A 13,320-nucleotide genomic window follows, 5' to 3' on the forward strand; every position below is an offset into this window, starting at 1 on the left:
CATTATTCATACATGATACCATAACGGCAATGGCGCGCTTTTTCTCTTCTTTCGAAGACTTTGGGCGTTGCGATGCGAAGATTTGATTTTTTGTAGTGGAGGGTGGTAGAGAAAGAGATTCGGCGGTCGCGCCTTGTACTGTACCATTGACTGTGATCCGGAGCGCGAGTGCACGTGGTTCGGCACCTGCATGGCCATGTTCGAACCCATCGTGCCCATGTGGCCCGGGCCGCCCATGCCGTTCTGGTGCGGGAACGTCTGGAAGTTCATCGCCTTGGTGGGATCCATCTCTTCGCGGAATCCTAGCAGGTGGAACGTCGCGTACGGGCAGATTTCGTCCTCCATGCCTGCGGTGTTTGGTGATTTTGGGAGAAAGGAATGTTAGTTTACACGCAAAGTGGAGGTGCGAATTGCATCACTTGAAGTTATTATGTTAGTATCGATCTTACCGTCTGTGTATGGAGATGTCAGTAATGGTACCGGATTTTTTTTATTACAGGATTGTTAGTGATTTAGGGAGGAATCAAAGCGATAATTTTGACAATGGATTGGTAATGTGAAAAAAGATGAAGACAAAACGTCAAGCATTAGACCGAATGTGAGATGTTAGTGCAACTAAAGCATGGTCCACTCGAAATCCAGAAATATGATGGCTGAGTCTATCAAAACAGTCATTTCAAAATGTCTTTTTTTTTTTTGAAGAAAGATAAATGCTAATTGCACCCTTAAGTGCAATATATGATAATTTCGCTACATCAACCTATGGTATTTAGTCCAAGAATGGTCACCGCAATAGATGTTTGCGAAGTCATTTTTCACTGGGGAGCATGATACGCATGAAATTGTCAAAGGCGTGAAATTCATGACATTGAATCATTTATTCATGACAACAATTTTTATATCATCTAACAAGATTTCATACCCATTTCCATTGACAGTAATTCATAGTAAAAGGAAATCGATATTTAGGAAAATTTGAAATTCTTAGAAAGTATTCACGTGGAACTTTCAACACGCAACACAATAATGTATTTCGGTAGACAAATCAATCCGGTTATAGGACTTTGAGTAATCCAAGAGTCAAAGATTTCGGCAATTATTCGATTAATCTCATACCACTGATTCTCGCTTTCATCCGGATTTCAGGTGGACCACAGCTTACTACTTATTAGTGGGATGCATACTCTGACTACGCATTATTTTTATTCTGTTAAGAAAGCTACAAGGGTTAACTTTACCGTAGCAAGCCGGCGGGTGGTTACATCTCCTCGGTAGGGCCGGAGCTTGAACGTTTTTCAGTTCTTCGTACAGCGGTCGACGGGGGTCCCAGGTTGAGTGGTTGGATTTATTGATAGGATTATGGCCTGATTGATGGTATAAATAATAATAGCAATTTTGATGAGATGAGGATTCGACGAGTATGTCGACAACTTAGGATCGATAGGATGTGATGACGTGTGTGATGCGATAAAAAGTATGTGTTTGACTTTTTTTTTGTATCCAGTGAAGTGGTGAGATTGTTTGATCTGATTTGAGTTATGAGGGTTTTCAAGTTTTTTTTTGTTTTTTTATGTATTGTATGTTAATTCAGTAACTATTTTCATTAAAAACAACTTGATTTTAAATTTAATAATTGCATCTACTACTACACATAGAGAGAAAAGGAAAGCAATAACATCTATATGGAGAATAAGGAACTTTTCAAGTCACTTCACTTACTCGCGCCCCTGTACCACATCTTTAGTCAAAACACCTGAAATTCTGATAGGGCTTCACTAAATCTACCCCATCCGATACTTACTAATCACAGTTCCTCGTTTCACTCTGTCGCACGTGTTGTAGTTGGAGCCCGGCACGGGAGGCAGTTTCCGGTTCGGTGGTGCAATGTAACCCAGCTCATCGCGAATGTCTGGCCGGCGTTTGTCCAGCGTGGCGGCTCCAGCCGGTCCCATGGATTGGTTGTAAACGACGTCATCTGTTGTCATACGCGTTGTGTGACGAGTTGGGGGGACCGAAAGGACATTAGTTGTTTTGAATGTCTTATGTGGCAGAAGTCGGTAGATACAATTCCGTTGTTTTTCATTTTTATCGGGGAACATTGATATTATACAGTTTTTACAACAATCTCCTGGCGAGCAGATCTAGTGTAATAGCTAAGGCCAAAAACCGAGGATCCAGAATCGAATCACACTCCCGGCAAACTATACACCTCGTCCTTTTTTACGTCCACTATTGGCTAAGCGACAAAAAAAAATCTACCGCTAAGACAATGAGCAAACTCAACAGTTTTATATTTTTTAAACATCTTCGTGATTGGGAGAAGTGTACAAAAATATAAAAATGTGTATTTTGATCATTATTTTGTCGGTAGAAATTTTTTTCGCTAAGCCAATAGTGGACGTAAAATAAGGTTTGGGTGTACAAAGTTTTACTTTCAATTCGTCCATGGAAGTGGCCACACAACAATTGGGCGTGACCATCTACATATTTTGTAGCCTCGAAGAGTAGTATCAGCAAGGACCTTAAGCAGGGCTTGCTGAAACTTTGAAAGTCGATGGTAGCGCCCTAGCAGGACTAGGCCTCATGGCAACATGCCACTGTGCCGTCATCGTGCATGATGCTGAAGATAACGAAGTTAATTCACCAAGGCCTTCGCATTCGAGGATAGCATGGCAAAGGCGCCATATGCGATTACTTTTTCAAAACAGTTGAGCATCAGCCAGCAGGCGCCCTAGGAAGCTGAGAAGGATGGTTTCGAAAAGACCGGTCCGTTCCGGGTTGAAGGTAGCAGGAGCTGGGGATGGCCAAAATGTTTGGGATTGGCAACTTTTCTTCTTTCACAAAAAAGTTCAACAAGCTGTAACTTTTCATAGAGTGCATAAAAAAATCTTAAATTTTGACTGTTTGTCAACCTATTATATGTGCATCATTGGTACAACTTTGGGCTTGATTGGTAAATATTTCGCAAAGTTAGAACCGATTTGGTAAAACACTATTTTTTACACAACCGATTTTTGAACTGTTATATCTCGGGATCCAGTGAACCGAATTGAATGATTTTCCGAGATATGACAGCTCAAAAATAAGATGTTTTAAAAAAAGTGTTTTACGAGAATGGTTCTAGTTTCGCGATTTACCGAACGATTTACTAAACGAGCCCGAATTTGTACCAATGATGTGCATGTAATAGTTTGACAAACAGTCAAAATTTGAGATTTTTTGATGCACTCTATGTAAAGTTACAACAGCATGTTGAACTTTTTTGTGAGAGAAAAAAAAGTTGCCTATCCCAAACATTTTGGTCACCCCCTGTACTGCCCCCATTCGCACAACAGTCCCATGTGAATAGGAAATCCAGCAAACATGGGACTGTTATGCGAATAGGGGAAGTGTATGTGTATGTGTAACAATGTAACTATGTGTATGTGTATCCTCATCCACCACAGATTAGGACGGGACAGGTGGAGGAAGCCTGTTGGTCCTTAGAGGATAGGAAAGAGAATAAAAAAAAGGTCGGGTAGAGCAGCTGCAGTTGTAGCGAGTTCAATTACTCAAAGGTACTGAAGGCGATGAGAAGCGATGCTAAGCTCACGGATCTTGGAATCGACGTATTCAAGCAGCACCTGCAACATCATCCAAAATGTTTCTTTCCATGCTTTGGTCCAAATGAGTTACCTACTACAAAAGCACACGCAACTTTCATCTTGTCAGTTGGGTTACATTGAAACTCAGAATTTCGTAAAGTTGCGGCTTTGCTTCATTCCTATAGGAATTACAAATTACCTCGTGTTTGACATCGATTCATGGAGGCAGAGCTATTATATATATTATATATATATAATATATACATATTCCACACAATACAGTCTGCTTGCATTAAATATGCTCTGTGTACCTAACACACACGAAACATCTTACTCTGATTTGTTTATTCAGATTAGGTTCCAAATGTGTTGCTGAAAACTTGCGCGTTTGTTCATTTTGACAATTCTCTAACTTGTGACAAAGAAGGTGCAGTGAAGTAACACATAACTTCAGTATCTTTTATGGTGTGTTAAGCAGCATTTCTCTGACAGAGCTTCTAGTGTAGTATGTAAGGTGTTCATGATTCGAGTCTAGGCATATTTTTTTTTTTGTTATTCCCCCTAGCTCGCATTGCATAACTATTCAGAATCGGCGCATTTTGCGTTTCAAAGAAGATGCAATTGTGTCCTGCGTCCCTTATACGAACAGTGGAAAATTGCACTGATGTTGCTGTTAGTGTTCATTCAAATATTACAAACACAAAATTTCACTATTTTGTATGAAAAATTTTCAAATTGTGTATGAAGCGTAACACAGCGCTAGACCCCCTCCCTTTCCCCTTAGTGTTACGTAATATTTGAATTAACCCTTACTGGCTTGGAAACAGAACGTGTTGCTTGGGGTACGTAGTACTAGGCGTGTTCGTAGGAAGGACATCGAGAGCAATGACCCCGCCCACGAATATTTGACGGAGGAAATCCAAGAGAAGGGGCAGAGGTGACAGGTCTCACTGTTGCAATGACTTACTGTTGTAGGGGAACAAAGCCCAAAATGCCAAGATGCAGCAAAATGGACATCATTCCTGAATGTAATTTGATCACTACTATAGGTGAATGGTGTCAAGATATGTTTTCATAAAACATTCTTCTAGGCCGCCAAACCATAGAATTTTTTTTTGATTTCCCAACGAACATTGGCAACTTCCGGTTTAAAGGCTCAGACAGGAGTAAGCTTTGTAGGCGAGGGGAAGGAGAAAGCCACAAGGCACATGGCTCCACAAACCTCCCAAGCGTTTGATCTGTTCCTGGAATTCCGACAACCGTAAACACCCGACGGAATGCTTTAAGTGCCTAGCCTTCGAGAGAATCTCAGCTGGTAAATCACAGTGCACGTAACGCAGCTAAACCCGAACAACTGTGACGCAACCCAGCAACTGCTGGTATCTACAACTCACAAGGGCTTCGCCAAAGTAAACGGTTTCAAGCCGGCAAGTCAGTCAATGGAAATACTCAATGGAGTGTGGCTGTTGAGGGCCATCAACCAAAACAGAGAAGGACTGCCTGCAATCGAGGTGGCTGAGCAGCAGCTTGGAAAGATCATCGACTTTGCGTCCACGAATTCCAACATTAGTAAGGACCTGAAAACGACCCTGTTGAGACTTCGTAAGTCGATGGACGATGCCAAGCAGGACCACGTAAGACTCGTGAAGACTGCAGCAGCGGCGGAACCGATGAAAGTAAAGGCTACGAAGTCTACCCAGACGGAGGCCTTCGTTTTCGCAGTAAGTCCAAAAGGTGTGACGGATGCGACTGCTCGTGATAAGCACTCGCAGAAGCGGGTGTAGAAGCCGCCAGGTGAGGAGCTGTCTGGCGGTGCCCGCAAGGTCAGAGGAGGATATTATCCCGAAGGTCGGCAGTAATATCGGAAAGTCGGACCCAGCCAGGCGTCCCGGAAAACTGGGAAGGGTGGGCTTGAAAAGGCTGGCCCGTCCCGGATGAATGGGAACAGGCGACCGTTGTTAGGTCCTCAATAACCTCAGAGTAGGGCAAACCAAGGGGAGGACCTCCCTTGGACGAAGGTCGAACGGAAGAAGATTAAGCCGTAGGTCGAGGAAGTCAGGGACATCAAACCAAGGCGTAAAAGAGTAGGCGCCAAGCGCAAGAAAGTCGACGCGCTCGACATCAAGACCGAACAGTACTCGGACGTCTTGAAGGCGATGCGAAGCGACGCAAACCTCGTGGATCTGGGAGCCAACGTGTGCAGTATCAGACGTACGCGTACGGACGAGATGATCCTGGATCTGAAGCGCAATAAGGAGCGCAAGGGCGCCGCCTACAAAAGTTTGGCGGAAGAGGTCCGTGGCGAAGGGGTAGAGGTGGGGGCTCTGACACAAGAGGCGACTCTGAAGCTTAAAAACCTAGACGTGGTCACCGAAGTGAAAGAGCTCGTCACGGCACTGCGACAACAGTGCAAAGTGCAGGTGGCCGCCACAGCCGTTAAACTACGGAAAGGACCGGCAGGGACACAGGTGGCTTTGGTTCAGCTACCGGTGGCGGACGTAGAAAATTCCTTTAGAGTAGGGAGGATTAAGATGCGTATGTCATTTGACGTTCCACGAGCCACCGGAAGTTTGTTTCAGGTGTCTGGAACCAGGACAAACGTTATGAAACTGCAAAGGCCCTGATAGGAGCAAACTGTGTAGGACATCCGGTGCCGAAGGCCATAAGGCACAAGGCTGCACGAGTTTACCGATTTGTCTGATTTGTATCGGGAAATCCGTGAACAACAGGCACCCAAAGGGACGAAGCTCAGCAACTGCTCTGTAAAGGCGGTTTCTGAGTGGGAGACGGATATCGCCATCATAGCGGACCCATACCGAGTACTCGCCGGTAAGCACAAGCTTCTGGCTAGCGTCGCTACGATTATACTAAGGTATGGCGGCCCGGCGTGGGGCACTGCGCTAAGTACTGAATGCTACCGTCGTAAGCTGGAAAGTACGTATAGGCTTATGTGCCTGAGGGTTGCGAGCGCGTACCGTACCGTGTCACACGACGCTCTCTGCGTCATCACTGGTATGGTGCCTATCGGCGTCATTATCAGTAAGGACCAGAGAGTAAAAAATTCGAAGATTCAAAGTGAAGATTGACATTCTCATTTTTTCATTCGTGCTTAGCCACATTCATTGTCAGCTGAATGCCTTTCTTTTTTCATTCAATTCTCTGTCACGAATATTTTTTCGCACGTCGCAAAATGTCCAATTTCTGTTAACAGACGCACAATCCGGCTTAATGGACAAATAGAGAGCACAATTAATATTCTAATCAATCACTATACACAAGTTTTGAGGTGATTGGAAGTATAATCGGGAGTTACGGTCCAGTTATATTTCTCAGTGAAAATTGTCAGTGACAGAAAAATGAATGAATAGGCGAAAAAATTCATTCATCAAAATGAATTTTATTTTGATTCCTCAGTTGAGAATTTGCATCATCCACGTTGAATTTCACTCACTGAAAATGAAAATTTTATTCTCTGGTAAGGACATGAAGTGCTTCGAAATGCGCGGCACAAGAGGCATACGCAGGACTGGCAGGATGGCCTCTATGGTCAAATGGCAGCGCGCGTGGGACACTTCCACCAAAGGAAGGTGGACCTATACTGCCCCTATTCGCATAACAGTCCCATGTTTGCTGGGTTTCCTATTCACATGGGACTGTTGTGCGAATGGGGGCAGTATAGGTGTATACCGAGGTTAGATAGTTGTTGATAGTTATCGGGCGTCATGGGGAAGTAGCATTTCACCTGATTCAGGTCCTTTCAGGCCATGGCTGCTTCCGACAGTACCCAACTAACATTTATTGTGAATGTAAACATCAACAAAGCGTCCTCAATACGGCTTGATGCTGAGTTACTGTGTTGTATATATGGACGGAAGCTTCTATGCAAACCCTATACCAACCAATGAATCTGGCGAACTTAATCCACTTGTACATGCTGTGCGAGCAGCTTCTATGCCACAAAGTCGTAGCTCTTTTCTCGACTCCTATGTAACCACTAACTGAACAACTTCTTGAAAAGGCGCTTTTTCAGCCTTTTCACAGTTGTTAGATAATAGTTATACGGCATCCCCAAATTAAATGATTAAATATAATTAGGTTATGGATACCGTGACGCAATACATGTGGAACTGGAATCCTCGCTTTTAAAAAATTGAATAATTAAAGTACTTGCCGCTACTTGGAATCGAACTCCCGATCTCCATGTCCACTGGTCCCGATGATGTCCTCGCTGCCACACTGCTATATGTAAATTGCACAGAAAATAGCCCGCTTTGTTTTACTCCAGACAAGGCTTCATAATTGTGCTACAAGAAACCTTACCCAACTTCATCTTGCTGCAAAAGCTTGTGAAACGTCAAACGCAATAATGTTTACATTGAACAAGCTGTGTGGTTGCGCCAGCAGGTTCTTCGTCACAGCTTCTAGCTGAAACAGTGTTCTTTATATAGGCTGACTAGATTTGTCCCGTTTAAATACGGGACACATTTTGGAAACTCTATAAAAATGAAATCAATGTCCAAAAACAGAGCTAGATGTTGTTAATAATGAATGCTATTTCAACTTAAAAGAACGAAAAATTCAGTCAAAAACATAAGCAATATACTAGTGGTGAGTATTTGAAAATTAAGTTGTCCCGTTATTTACGGGACGGTTGGTCAGCCTATCTTTAAACAGCTCCAAAGCGCTGCTGTTGTGTGTATTTGGCAACATTACAAAACGTACTGTATAAAAGCAGCTTTTGCACTGGCTGAGACTCTTACTCGATTTGCACATCTTCCGGCAAATCTTCCGGCATTGAAATCAAGTGCAATAAAAGCAACCCAAATAATTTCACAGCACAGAGATGGATAGCTGTAAAGAATTTGTGTAGTAGCTATATATCTCGCTTAAAGTTTGTTGTGATAATATTGTTTACATTTGAGCAGCCGTATTGGTATGCCAACCGTTTCTTTATTGCAGCTTCTAGCTGTAATGAAATCGCATAACGGCCTTCAAAGCGCTGCTGGTTTTGGGATTTGGCAGTATAACAAATTAACTGTATAGTAGCAGCTGTTTTGTTAGTGCGGACTCCTATTCGATTTGCGCAAGTTTTCACATCTTCCGGGAAATCTCCCGGAGTTGGAATAGAGTGGCGTAAAGGCAATCCCAGTGACAAGCGATGGATTTCTGAAAACCGAGTTTGGTAGCTGTATGGTGCTTGTTTTGCAGTCGTGTATTAACTTATGATTTATATTTGACCAGTTTCCTTTTTATTCAGCGTGCATTTATTCGATGGTTACACAACAGAAAGCAAATGACTGAAATTTATAGTGCTTATAGTTGGGCTGCCAGCCTTCCGAGGGAAACCTTCGTGAACTCCCTAAGGCGTCTCATCGAAGTTCGTGGAAATGCCTTCTTAATGGCTCCGGAGAGACGAAGGGTTTGGCGGCAATGGGAATGATGTTTGGTGGATCGATGAAATAATAGTCCTGGGTTATACTTTGGTTGTAGAAGACGGTCCCTAGCCTTACAAGTCCAAGGTACAAGGATTCGGAAGTTGGCTACGCCATTCATATCGGTGTTCTGCGGTCGAACTCGACTCTGGTATGTCGGAGTCGTGCCGGCAGCCTACTAAGTTGGATTCGAGTCCGCAGCATGGAAAGGGGTCCCCGGAAAGCTCCGGGGTAGACGGAGACCTCAGCATCATGACGGCAAGTCCTACTGCGGAGCAAACTGATATGGCTTCTGCTAGGGGGAGAACAAATTGGGTTACCCACAGTATCAGTTCTTTTTATTGGAGTTTATATAGGGAGTGATGACACCAGTTCTCCTAAAAGAGCGAGTCTCTTCTCCTTCGTTAGCGTCAAAGAAGGCCCCAGTCTCCCTCTAGCCGAACTTTCAACGAAATTAGAACAACTTATCTCGGACTTCGGAAGATAGGTAATGAGCTTTCCTGCCTGATGTTCAACGTTGCCCTGGAAGATTTAATTCGATGAGCCGTGCTCTAACGTCAGAAAACAATTTTTACGATATCGGGCCAATTTGTCTACCTTGCGGATGACATGAACATTATTACCAGTAAATTTGAAGCGGTAGCAAAGCTGTAAACCAGCCAGTAACACTAAGCAGCAAATATCGAACTGATGATGGGGATCTTCGAGATTTTTTTTGTGTTCGGATGAGCCACTGCGACCAGTATTTAGATCTTTTGTGGCAATGCCCGTATCCTTAGTATTTAAAGCATGTCGTATTACTCCATTGTCATTGAGAGGCAATGGAGCATTGATTTCTGTACAGAGCTAGTTTTGTTACCTCAGAGGTTCGAGAAATCGAATGTGATGAAAAAGTACCATTTTCACAGGGAAATAAATCCCAGCGAAAGTGCGTCCTTAACCCTAAAAGGGATACCTTCATGGCCTCAGTTTCGTCACCTCGCTGAGTGTGTTCCATCAAAGACGAGCTCTGAAAGGCGCCTGGGGTCCAATGGACCCCAGGTATCCCTTTTAGGGTTAATCTCACATAATCGATTCTATTTCTGAGAAAAACAAAATGGTAGAACTGATATTTGTCCATGCAGCGGAACTCTGGCTTCATCCGTGTCTTGCTTCTAGTTTAGTCCTAGGACAACATTGAAAAACCCGGGGCTTTAGGCTAGTTGCAAAACGCTGTCAAATTAGAGAATTCGTTCGGTAATAAGAATTCACGTGAGTCCTTGTATCACCAGTACTTATCAGTCCTTAGTAGGTTATTACGCAATTAGATACGCAAAGCATGTTTGGTTTCCTTACATCAAGTGTAGTCTCGGCGAGGACAAACCGAGTCTTTAACTATCCGTAAGGCAAAATAAATGCAATTTTAGAAACTGTCACTAGTAACAAGGGCTTTGTACCATGAATCCTTATTACCAAAACGCATTACCTTAGCTTAACAAGCTGGATGTCACCAGGGTTCAGTTTGGTAGATCTTAGTCCGTAACGCAACCCAAAAGGGAGATCTACCCACGTTACGGGCTCCGTTAAAGATCGAGCATGTTTTAAACCCCCTCAACCCTTCATCCCTCAGCACGGGTCGCCTGACACCTTGGATTGTGGTTCCCTGTTTGGTGGACTTTTACCCCCGGAACAGGAGGTCCGTAGTGCTATTCTAAGCCGGCAACTACACGGGCAGATCTTGGAGATGGTGGAGTTTGTGTACCTCGGACCCTTATTAACGACTATGTTTAAATTTTTAACCCAAATTCAAACACTATCCGTGATATGCACACATCATCACAGTCAGTCCAGTTGATGGAAAAAAATAGTAGCAGTAACTTGGATCACGGTCGGCCCATCAGAATAAAAAAATTGCTCACCTTTGATAATGACAGGGCGCCATTCTGGTCGCTTGTGATTAAACACATTAGTTACGGACTACGTGATATCTCAGAATGTCTAGCAGAATGAATTGTATCCTGAGTAAGGGTATTCTAGATTTTCAACAATCTGATTAGATAAATAAGGGACTCCTGTCGAAACAAGTTAGTTGAGCATTATCAGCACTATTTAGCACTTGCTCTATTCTAAATCCATCGATGCTGTGAAAAAAAAACCTGAAATGTAACACATTTGTACAAGAATATAATATAAACAACGGAATTGGTACCTTTTTGTAAAGATTTTGGATTACTTTGGAAAGAAAAAATAACACGTGGTCCAAAATTGTCATCACTCACGACTTCTACACTTAAATTTTCAATAGATGTTTCTTAGAGGTATCGCTGTACATTCACTACCAAAAATGCCTGCTTCTTATGTTCATTTTTACATGGTTGGACATCACACGATCATTTTGACCGAAACACACATTATTCTACTCTAATTTACGTATTTTTGTAATATGTTGTGAGTGACAAACACTCGTGATTCTTTTTTGTGCAATTTGTTGTTTTTTATTTTTTTTGAGCGGTGATTTAAAAGAAGCATGTGCGCTCAACACGTTTTCTTGATTTGAAATAAAACCGGATTACAAGAAGTTTATATGATAAAACATATAAAAAATAAATAAATTAAATATTTTTTACACTGTAAATAGCAAACTACCATAAATTCAAATCACGATAACAAATTCCGAATAACTGAAAGCAGGTCTTGAACGAAAAAAATAATCCATACGTAAATATCAAACCATGGAACCAAAACCTACAATAAACATCCTTCGGTCCGCAGCGAGGATCGTCGTCCCGTCGGCGTGAGATCGCTACGCAGATCACCAGTACGCCCACCGCCACCACGATGATGGTCGCAATCAGCGGCACCATCACGTTCAGGTCGATCCAGTGCGGGATCCAGGGCGGGTAGATGACCCCCGGCTGGATCGAACCGACGTTCGGGGCGATTGTACCTGTTTTTTTTTTTTTTTTTTTAATTTCGACGGTGGATGGCGATGGCGTTTTTTATTTTTTTTTGTATGAAACGTGAGAGTGTGTGTGTTTTTCGTATTACAGTTCGACGAACGATACCGGTAGCAGAGTGGTAGATTTGTTTGTAAAGGATAAGAAAGAAAGAGAAAAATAATTATACCTTTATTATTGTTGCCTTTGTTACGGAGCACACAAATAACGATAATTGCTATGATAATAACGAGTAAAGCGGCTACGACTGGTACTACTAGGTTCAAATTAGAGAGGATGATACGGATCGTGTCCTCGGCCGTTAACTCAGGTATATCGCGAGTGGGGGCGATTGTCCCTGAAACAACCAATCAGAAAGAGAGAAGAGAGAAAGTGGAGAAGGGATATTATTCAATTAGTCGTTTTTGGCTATTCTGCTAGTGGTGTTAATTTTCTTGGAGGGATTTATTTCATGTGAGTTTAAATACTCATTAATCTCAACATATTTCACTACAACAGTAACGAAGTGAACTAAGATATTTCCATTTTTAAAAGATTGAGACACAGAAAATTGCTGAACATTGTTTAGATGGCTGATTAAGATTTGCGATTGTTTTTGGTGTTTTAGAACCAAGAAACATAACATAAACGAGATGATGAAGAAAGCAAATGATATATTTTCAAAAATGATAAGAAAAATAGATCTGACAACAGAATTGAACAGATGCGACACTATCTAACGTACAAAGAACAGAATGATCACTACATCAGAAGATCTATCTAGCTAACATCTACAAGAACTGGGAACAGCTATAAACATATCAAACTACGGAGGGTATGATAACAGAGAACTGAACAACTAATGTGGTTTTTAAGCAAAGTGTTGGTGATTGTATGATCATGATGATGAGAACTTAAAAGGTATAAGAAGCAATATTTGCTGCACCGTTCACAAATATTGGAGCATAAATTCTTTAGGACATCATATTTAGTGTTGTAACACAGGCAGCACGCATCTTAAGAAAACAAGCTGTCATGATCTATTCGAACGCATAAGTCATAGCGAACAAAATAGAGTTGTTATTTGCCTTGAAACCATAGAACAGGGGGTTTCAGACCTTTTAACTCCCGGTGTACTTTTTGGAAAATAATTGTTCCGCGGTGCACCAAGATTCTTAAGAATGCTTAATGAGTTCCTGGAAAGATTCAAAGTGAAATTCTTGGCAAACTAATGATAAGCTGTAGAGGAATTTCAAAGGAAAGCTTTGGTATAGCTATGCGTTTACTCCTAAATGAATTTTAGAAAAAAAATCGTAGATTGTTTTTTTTGGGAATCCATAACTCATTCTCAGCAAGATTCTTTGAAGATTCATTTTTAGAACTTTTTTA

General features: G+C 42.2%; 1 protein-coding gene across 50 annotated transcripts in view; it reads right to left on the reverse strand.

Annotated features, from left to right (window-relative positions):
* Positions 1-13,320, reverse strand: part of LOC115262726 (cell adhesion molecule Dscam2) — a 232,095-nt gene that overhangs the window by 21,263 nt on the left and 197,512 nt on the right. For 46 of the 50 annotated variants that reach the window (XM_062842651.1, XM_062842638.1, XM_062842642.1 and 43 more), the window contains exons 16-19: positions 11,745-11,942; positions 1,802-1,975; positions 1,239-1,364; positions 145-347 (exon numbers count right to left, since the gene is read on the reverse strand). In XM_062842651.1, coding sequence (XP_062698635.1) covers positions 145-347; positions 1,239-1,364; positions 1,802-1,975; positions 11,745-11,942 — 701 coding nt within the window. Of the gene's footprint in view, positions 1-144; positions 348-1,238; positions 1,365-1,801; positions 1,976-11,744; positions 11,943-12,121; positions 12,290-13,320 lie in introns of all 50 variants that reach the window. The other 4 variants (XM_062842654.1, XM_062842655.1, XM_062842648.1 and 1 more) reach the window with 2 other exon arrangements.

Source organism: Aedes albopictus, chromosome 3 (assembly GCF_035046485.1).
Source record: "Aedes albopictus strain Foshan chromosome 3, AalbF5, whole genome shotgun sequence".
Lineage (NCBI taxonomy): Eukaryota > Metazoa > Arthropoda > Insecta > Diptera > Culicidae > Aedes > Aedes albopictus.